We start from the raw sequence: 10,145 nt of genomic DNA on the forward strand, positions 1-10,145 counted from the left end.
AAACCAGGCATATATCACATGAAACAGTCAGGCAATAAAAATGTGTTTAGATATTTTATAGAAACAAACAAACAGATAAAAAAAAACTATAATAAACCAACAATATGTACTGAAAACAAAACAAACAATGAGCATACAAGAAAGAAAGACTGTACAGATGTGGGCAGGCTTGGCTTTAAATACCCACAGTCCTTGAAACATTAGAGGGATAAAACAACCTGATATGGAACAATATAACAAACAATCTTAAATAACACAAAAAAAGCATGAGCAATGATTATCAACCAATACAAAGAACAACCACACAACCACACCAGAACATATGTAGAATAAATGAAAGAAAAGAAAATACTCCTTACACTGATTGAGCTTAAACCCAAAGTTTCCCAATCCGGACTCAAAGTGATTTATGGTAACACAGTAAGTAATCTACCTTACTGTACACCCACACCCGGGAGTACACCATCTACTAGAGTACTGGCCTGTGCCTGTTACACACTAACTGTTCCACAGTTTTCATTGAAAGCATGTTGAAATTTAGATATATTTTAAGATGGAAGAATGCGGTTTTATGGAATGAGAGATTGAGTATGAAAGAGCACCCAGGTTCCTGACCGACGACGGGGACTTGAAGTGTTAGACGGTATTCTGGGTTAATATGTGCAGAGGTTTTTTGTCCAATAATTAGAAACTCCTTTTTTTCAGAATTAAGTAGTAAGAAATTACTAGTCATCCAATTTTTTTTATATCAGCTGCATTTCGTTAATTTTGTGAATTAGTATTCAATGTTCCCTCTTACATTTTCCCCCTCAAAAACAGTCTCTTTTTATGCAATATATTATTTTTTTTTCAAAACAAAAGTCGCGCTCTCTAAACAAAATCTCTTTTCAATAACTCTTAGACAGCAATTCCTTTGGCTTTCCTCAGACAGCAAAGTGCACACGATTCCACAGCCACTCTCTCTCTCTCTCCGCTTCCCGCCTCCAGGTGGCTTTTATCCGGTTCCTCACGGCAATTCCTGCAACGAGATTCAGGTGTTCCTGGTGTTGTGTTGGCTTTCTTCTACGAGAGACATGAAATAAGCAGATCTAGCAGTTTTTAAGGCCTTTCTGTATGCAATAATGCTATCTTTCTACGAAATGCGATAAACCTCTAGTTTTGTTTTCTTCCAGTCACGTTCCATTTTTCCGGATGTTCACTTTTCTTTAATCTTCTTTCAGCACATAGGAATAACTGTGTCTAAAGTGCATGTGAATGTATGATATAAATTTTAATCAGAAAGATTAATCAAAAATAATACGTTTTTTTTTAAATGGAACAGTTTAATTAACCTTTAGAAATAAAATCTAAATAAAAAACTTTGCAGATGTGTTTGTATCATATTTGATGCATCAGGCATTTGTGGCTCATATAGTCTGATATAGTGAGAATATAGATATGTATATTTAAATGCTTAATATGGTCAAAGCTCTGTAGTTATAAAACATACAATGCAATGCAATACAATGATGATTGAGAGATTAAAAAATAAACCTGTTTGATGCTTGTGATTTTTTAAATAAATGATGATGATAAACAAGTAAAGCTGCTTCAGTCCTGTTGAAATATTACTAACAACGTCCAAGTTATTCTTACATTTACTTGATAAAGAGTGTAGACAGATGACTATATTGGGTGTGAAACTGGTTTATGAATTCATGATGATCATGTGAAGGTCAGGTGTGTGTGTGTGTGTGTGTTACTGTAACTCTCAGGCGGTTTGATCACTAATCGCTCAGACATGTATGTGGAATCCCCTAAAAATGAGGAAGCACGAGGAGAGGGAACTGATCCGCAGATGACTCACTGTTTTCACTCTTACGTTCATTGAATAACAGTTGTTAGAAAAACTTTCATGTTGAGTCATTGTGCTGAAATATACAGTGGTTCCAGTCACGCTGGATGTGTGGAGGTGAATCTGCAAATACCAGTCATGCCTGAAAAAACAGGCCAAAGGTAACAACAGTGGCATTTATAGGTCAGCTCAGTATCATATAGAAATATAGACTGAGTCATATTTCAAAAGTAGAGGAATGCTAATCATGATATTTACACTGTGCGTCAGCGTTAGTATCATTGAAATACTTACACTATGGAATTGGTATTTATTAAAGTTAATTTTCGTATTAGATTTTGTTTTGTTTTTTTATTGTTTTTTAAACGTCTATTTAGTCTTTTTTTGTCATTTCTGAATGAAAATGAGAAATGTTAAACAATTTTTTTATTATAAATGTTTTATACATTCATTTTAGTTACAGAAACTAAAACTAAAATCAGAAAAAAATGACAAGTAACAGTAACAAGCAACATTTAGCTAAAATAGTACATTTTCATTCAATAGTTTCTGTAACTATAATGAATGGAAGCGTGTCATCATCTTCATCATCTTCATCATCATCATCATCTTCGTTATCAGCCTGCAGGAGGCGCTCGAGCTCAAACACTCACTGTGGATCGAGTCACTGTCAGATCCTACACAAATTACTCAAAAAAGATGAATCAGGGTTCATGTTCATCTACAATAGCCTATCTAATATTCTAATATTCTGTGTTCTAGAAATCAAACGCAGATTATTGATACACAGCACAGATGCTCTCAAAGCAGCTTCACTGAATGAAGTGCATGAGTTTCAGACAATAGAGTCAATTCTCAGATCAAGAATTAATTGATAACACCATTAATATGCATGCCTCTAAGTGCACTAATTAAACAAATTACCTCGTGATGGTTTGCGGTTTCCTGAAGAAAAATCTGTTCATTTATTCAGTTAATTCAGCCTTATGAAATGCATTAGAGTTGCGAGGATCTTTGACAGTGGTTTAGTTTTGATTCTGTTTGATGAACATCGGAACTTTCGAGGGTTTTTATCACTTTAAACAGCGATAATAACGAGATCTTCATCATATGACGAACATCTGACGATCCGTTCTCATTTAGTTATGAAAACATTATTTCTGAATGTTCTCTCAACGTTTAAAAATGTCTAGTTTTTTATGTTTTAAAAACGTTTCTTCTTGGTTATGTGAACGTTAAGGAAACATTACATTGTATCATTCTTCAAACATTATGGAACGTTACTTTTGAATGTTCTCTGAACGTTCTGAAACAAGTAACATTTAAAAAACCGTCAGACGAACGTCCAAATGAAACGTGTCAAAAAAGAATTGCTCCATAAACCATGTTTTTGTGCTGACGTTTTGAGAACATTATTAAAAAGCAGATAACTCTGAACGAACGTGTGTTCATAACTTTGAGAGAGCGTTCCCTGTAAACTCCCCATCACTGGAGTCTATTAGTGCTGCTATGATGTTGCTAATGTGTGTGTGTCAGATTTTTTCATCTGTTTTCTTCTGGTGTTGGAGTTTCAGCACATCACTGTGATATTCATGAGCATCACTTCTATGGTATTGTCATCTGAAGAGTAGCTTCTTTTCTCTATATGATTAATTCGGGGGCGTGTGTGTGTGTGTGTGTGTGTGTGTGTGTGTGAGTGAGTGAGTGAGTGAGTGACTGAGTTGTATATAAAGCGCACGCATCGTGAACTCATCAATGAACACCGGCAGGCAGCGCGCGCGGGATGGTGAGTGACAGATCACATCAATTCAGTTCTTGCTTATTTGTATCGCGCTTTTCACATGACACTTTGTTTCAAAGCAGCTTTACACAAAACGCTTGATTCATTGTTACATTTTAGGAAGTGTTCTGTGATCAGTGCGTGAGAGTAACGTCTCGTCATTCACTGTTATTTCCTCTCTCCAGTTGTTTTTCTCACTGTTGGTTCTGCCGGCTCTGTCGGCTCTGGCTGCGGATGATCGCTCGTACCAGCGCCGGGACCCGGTTACCGGAGCGACGCTGCTGTGCGACCGCTGTGGCCCGGGGAGCCGCTTGAGCGCGCACTGCACGCGCTCCCAGCGCACCGAGTGTAGGCAGTGCGAGGAGGGCACGTTCACCGAGTTCTGGAACTACATCCCGGACTGTCTGCTGTGCGACGCGTGCTCCGACCACCAGCGGATCGCGCGCCCGTGCAACGGAACCGTGAACACGATCTGCGAATGTGAGCCCGGATTCTACTGGGATCAGCACTTCTGCAAGAGACACACCCGGTGTAAACCGGGTCACGGAGTCAAAGCTGCAGGTGAGATAAAGCCTACCTGAGGAAAACAGTGTGTGTGTGTGTGGTGTGTGTGTGAGAGAGAGAGATAGAGAGGGAGAGAGTGTGTGTGTGTGTGTGTGTGTGTGTGTGTGTGTGTGTGTGTGTGTGTGTGAGAGAGAGAGAGATAGAGAGGGAGAGTGTGTGTGTGTGTGTGTGTGTGTGTGTGTGTGTGTGTGTGTGTGTGTGTGTGTGTGAGAGAGAGAGAGAGAGAGAGAGAGAGAGAGAGAGTGTGTGTGTGTGTGTGTGTGTGTGTGTGTGTGTGTGAGAGAGAGAGTGTGTGTGTGTGTGTGTGTGTGTGTGTGTGTGTGTGTGTGTGTGTGTGTGTGTGTGTGTGTGTGTGGTGTGTGTGAGAGAGAGTGTGTGTGTGTGTGTGTGTGTGTGTGTGTGTGTGTGTGTGTGTGTGTGTGTGTGTGTGTGTGTGTGTGTGAGAGAGAGAGAGTGTGTGTGTGTGTGTGTGTGTGTGTGTGTGTGTGTGTGTGTTTGTGTGTGGTGTGTGTGTGTGTGTGTGTGTGAGAGAGAGAGAGAGAGAGAGAGAGTGTGTGTGTGTATGTGAGTGTTTTATAGCCTAAAAAGCGGGGTCACTTATAGTAATTTATATACGTTAATAAATTGTGTATATTATATTACACATTAATAACTCAAAATGCTCTTAAAGGGTAACTCTCGCCAAAATGCAATAGGCTCTTTTTGTTAATCTACTTGAGGCAAACTTTCGTGTAAAAGCATGATTAGAATGGAAACGCCGCTTTTAAGATTGACCGTATTTTCGTTTCAGGTTAATTGCCTTGTGAATGGGAGTGAATGGGGCACGACTATGATAGCATCAAAATCACTATTTCTAAAACACTAAGAAGGCTCGACACAACATGACACTGCTGGAAGTGTCTCCAGCGGCTCTACACATGTCTCTATTACGTTTAAGTTCTGCTGTGATAAAAGACAGCGAAGTTCAATAAAAAGTTGTACTAATATTAATTCATATACTGAATAATCCATGATTTTGACACAACTATGGATGCTTTGACATTTCCAGGTTTCTCAGAGAAAACATGTCACTCATTGTATTATAAACTCTAGCTGTGTTTGGACCCGTCGCTGATTCAGTCAGTAACCGTGGAAACGCATCGTCAGAGTCAGAGTCTCTTTTCGGTTGCCATGCAACGACTAATACACTGTGTTAATACACTAATAGTTCTGTGCTTGGCAACTGTAGAGTTGGCTTTATGAACTCTATAGACCGTATGCGCCAGAGAAACGAGGGCACCGCCATCTTTACAATATTGTCTTTTAACTTTTTTGCGGTTGCTCTGTATATTTCTATGGCATCGCTGTCCAGGAGTAATTAGCTTTTGAAGTGGATTTACTAAATGTAAAGTTAACGAGAGTTATCATGAGGACTGTAATGTTTAAAGCAGATGCCTTAACAAATGTCAGTCGACTGGGAAGATTTTAAAACGAGCCGTTCATTCATAAATATATAAGATCGCTGTGAAAATGCAGACCGGAAGTCAAAAGGCGACGAGCGCTATAGGTTATGATCATTATGATCAGTGTGTTCAACAAACAGCTGTTGCTGGAAACCGTGGTTAAACCGCGGTGACACACTGTCTGGCACATGTGATTCAGTCTCAGGAGGATTATGTGATTGTGATGTACTGTGTGTGTTTGCAGGGACGCCGCACAGAGACACGGTGTGTGAGGTCTGCGCAGGCGGGTGGTTTGCAGACATCACACAAGCGCATGCAGCATGTGTCCCTCACAGCGTCTGCAATGCTGACCGACATCAGCTGCTGCCCGGATCCCGATGGCACGACAATGTGTGCGCGACCTGCCAACAACTCTCAGAGAACGGTAGATACGCTTTCACATCGCCTCACTGTGTAGTTTAGAGGAGTAGCTCACTCTCCCTCAAGCCATCCTAGGTGGATTTGACTTTCTTCTTTCAGACGAACACAATCAGAGTTATGTTAATAAACACCCTGAAGCTTCCGAGCTTTATAATGGCAGTGGATTGCACCATTAGATTGAAGCTCAAAAAAGTGCATCTGTCAATCATAAAAGTGCATCTGTCCGTCATTAAAGTGCATCTGTCCATCATAAAAGTGCATCTGTCCATCATTAAAGTGCATCTGTCAATCATAAAAGTGCATCTGTCCATCATAAAAGTGCATCTGTCCGTCATTAAAGTGCATCTGTCCATCATAAAAGTGTATCTGTCCATCATAAAAGTGCATCTGTCCATCATAAAAGTGCATCTATCCATCATAAAAGTGCATCTGTCCATCATAAAAGTGTATCTGTCCATCATAAAAGTGCATCTGTCCATCATAAAAGTGCATCTATCCATCATAAAAGTGCATCTGTCCATCATAAAAGTGCATCTGTCCATCATAAAAGTGCATCTGTCCATCATAAAAGTGCATCTTAATAATGAAGGCCTTCTGGAGCAAAACGATGAGTTTGTGTAAGAAAAATATTAATATTTAAAACTTTATTAAGTAAAATAACTATCTTCCAGCCAAACGAACATACAGATCCGACTTAAGTCTAAAACAACTTAAGTCTTGCTTAAGTCAACTTATGCAACTTGTGACATCGGAAGTAGCGTAAATATCAGCCGTATGTAAGTGCAGATGCACTTTAATGACGGACATATGCACTTTTATAATGGATAGATGCCCTTTAATGATGGACAGATGCCCTTTAATGATGGACAGATGCCCTTTAATGATGGACAGATGCCCTTTAATGATGGACAGATGCCCTTTAATGATGGATAGATGCACTTTTATGATGGATAGATGCACTTTTATGATGGATAGATGCGCTTTTATGATGGATAGATGCACTTTTATGATGGACAGATGCCCTTTAATGATGGACAGATGCACTTTTATGATGGACAGATGCACTTTTATGATGGATAGATGCACTTTTATGATGGATAGATGCCCTTTAATGATGGACAGATGCCCTTTAATGATGGACAGATGCCCTTTAATGATGGACAGATGCCCTTTAATGATGGACAGATGTCCTTTAATGATGGACAGATGCCCTTTAATGATGGACAGATGCCCTTTAATGATGGACAGATGCCCTTTAATGATGGACAGATGCACTTTAATGATGGACAGATGCCCTTTAATGATGGACAGATGCACTTTAATGATGGACAGATGCCCTTTAATGATGGACAGATGCACTTTAATGATGGACAGATGCCCTTTAATGATGGACAGATGCACTTTTATAATGGATAGATGCCCTTTAATGATGGACAGATGCCCTTTAATGATGGATAGATGCCCTTTAATGACGGATAGATGCCCTTTAATGATGGACAGATGCACTTTTTTAAGCTTCAATCTAATGGTTGCAATCCACTGCCATTATTGGGCTCAGAAGCTTCAGGGTGTTTATTAATATAACTCTGATTGTGTTCGTCTGAAAGAAGAATGTCATATACACCTAGGATGGCTTGAGGGCGAGTAAATCATGGGCTAATTTTCATTTTTAGGTGAACTATCACTTTAAAGCATATCATTCATGCGCTGGTGTTTTTTCTGCAGGTTGGGCGGGTTTATTCAAGCCGGTTCTGACCGGTCTGCACATTCAGCACAAGACTAACATCGTGCGTCTGCAAAATGCAGTGAACCGCCGTCTGCAAAAAAAGAAACTCCGCAAGAGGATGGCTAATGGTTCTTCTGAGCTGCTGAGCCTTTCCATGATTCGCGAGGATTCAGATCTAGGTCATTTAGCTAACAGAATTTCACAGCGAGTCCGAAGTTTCCAGCAGAACTGCAGAAACACCACAGCAGCGACAGTGACACGTGAAGCTGCTCTGCTTTGATGTCTTTCACCTGCTTTGTCAAATGTCTAAGTGAAATTTTGTCCAAATCATCAATGAGCACTATATGAGATCAACTCACTTACATTAAAGATTTGGTTTCTGATGTTACACTGAAGGACGCTGGATTTGTGGTGTGTATTTGAGAACTTTAGAATGTGTCTGGTCAATACATTTAAAATGCACTGTAGTCAAGTTTTTGAAGGAGACTCGACTGTTTTGTAAATATTAGATATGTTGTTTTTTTTTACTGGTTTTACATTTAAACATTGATCTCTATTTATTATTTAATTTAACTAAACTGTATAATGCAAAACAGCTCCATTAAAAACAGTTAAAAGAGTTTCTTGTGGTTTTGAAAATTTATGAAATATTCCAGTGTTTTTCTTTGAATTACTGCACTCATATGAACCTGAAATCAGTCTATGTGATCCACAATGAAGTTAGCAGCAGTCGGTTACACTTTTTATTTTAAGGTGTCATTGTTACAGTGCAATTATATACTTAAGTATTGAGTAATATTAATTAACAACATGTACTTACTATAGGATTAGGGTTCGGTTTAGGGTTAGTTGCATGTTATTATGTTACCCAGCAGTCAACCGATTAAAACCGTGGGGGAACACAGATATAAGACCATTTCAAACAATATTTTAACATTATAATCCTCTGAAGGCACACAATAGACGACACTAGACCACACACCTGCCGACTGTAGTAACGATTTCGCAGATTTCCACAGACACGAGATCTCACAGAAACTCGAGTGATCAAACGTGACAGTATAGACGTGGCTTATACACTTTGCAGCGTGAGCTAGGGGTTTCACAACTACTGATTTTTGCTAGTCGACTAGTTCTGCATAACAGTATATAATAAAGTAAATAATAGTCGTTAAATTATTTATTCATTAAATTGACAAATTAATGCATTGAGCATTGTTAAGGAAGACACAGAGGAAGGAGTTGTGGTGAATCATTGGAAATGTAAGTCAGCTTCACCTTCACCAGAGTCTATAATGAAAAAATTGCACACATGATGTTAGGAAAATGTCTCTAAACTGCACATCTGGCTCTATGACTGATAATGGATAGCCTACATTAGGCCTACATTTTTAGCCAAAGCGACTTAAACATGGTAAACTGTTTCGACATTAGAGTCAACGATAGTTCTGAACTTACCCGTAGCAGGCTGTTCCTCATCCTCTCCTACCAGCTGAGTCAGGTGCGCCAGGGCATCCGCTCTGATATTTTCCGGCAGAAACTTCAGGTGCTTAAACCGTGGATCTAGCAGGCATGCCGTAATCGGGATTGAATCTGCCAGGATGTCAGACTCTAGTTTGAAGCGTTTTACGAGTTCTTTCCTCACCATGTCTTTGAAAGAGCGAATAGCCCCCAGGTCGTCGGATCTTGTCACTCTCAGCATGTCGCAGACATTGAGCAGGACGGGATAGATGAATGACAACCCGACATGTAACTCTGCGCACATTATTGTGGTTGCTTTAGCTAGAGGCCTAAGTACCGGGATCAGCTGCTCGGTCAATTCCCACTGGTGCTCTCTCGTGGTCAAGGATTTTCGGACGTCCACTTTCGTTATGCTCTCATCCGTGAGAACGGCCTGCACTGGGATTCTCTGTTCATACAAACGCTCTAGCATAGCGAATGTAGAATTCCACCGAGTGGCACAATCGTTTTGCAGACTTGTACTCCCAGTTGTTTCTGGTAGTTCTGCAAAGCACAATGTGCCACTGAGGAGTGACGAAAATGACTGACTACATGTCCCGCAGCATCAATTGCCTTCGTGGTCTCGGGTAAGTTGAGACCTTTTTTAATGGCAAGTTGCAGTGTGTGCCCGGTGCATCCTAGGCATCCACCATGGGGAAATAGCTCACATAGTTCCATTGCTAGGTTCATGCTACTAGCATTGTCATGGATGGTGCAAAAAACATTGAGGCCCCATTCCTCGATCGTCTCTCTCAGACGCTGGGCAATATTTGCAGCAGTGTGTCTCTCGCGCATCACGGTGGTTCGCAACACTCTTGACTTTAACTCCCAGCTGTCAGTGATGTAGTGAGCTGTTATGGTTATATAAGGATCCATAGT

The 10,145-nt window shown here is 40.1% G+C and overlaps 1 protein-coding gene across 1 annotated transcript; it reads left to right on the forward strand.

Annotated features, from left to right (window-relative positions):
- The first annotated feature begins 3,535 nt into the window (after nucleotides 1-3,535).
- On the forward strand, nucleotides 3,536-8,379 carry tnfrsf11b (tumor necrosis factor receptor superfamily, member 11b). Its single transcript, XM_081375674.1, has 4 exons — nucleotides 3,536-3,620; nucleotides 3,800-4,175; nucleotides 5,865-6,044; nucleotides 7,766-8,379. Exons 1-4 carry the CDS (start codon nucleotides 3,618-3,620, stop codon nucleotides 8,044-8,046), a joined length of 840 nt encoding a protein of 279 aa, XP_081231800.1. The 5' UTR covers nucleotides 3,536-3,617; the 3' UTR covers nucleotides 8,047-8,379.
- Nucleotides 8,380-10,145: the final 1,766 nt, after the last annotated feature.

The sequence above is a fragment of the Scardinius erythrophthalmus genome, assembly GCF_964197995.2.
Source record: "Scardinius erythrophthalmus genome assembly, chromosome: 10".
Classification (NCBI taxonomy): domain Eukaryota; kingdom Metazoa; phylum Chordata; class Actinopteri; order Cypriniformes; family Leuciscidae; genus Scardinius; species Scardinius erythrophthalmus.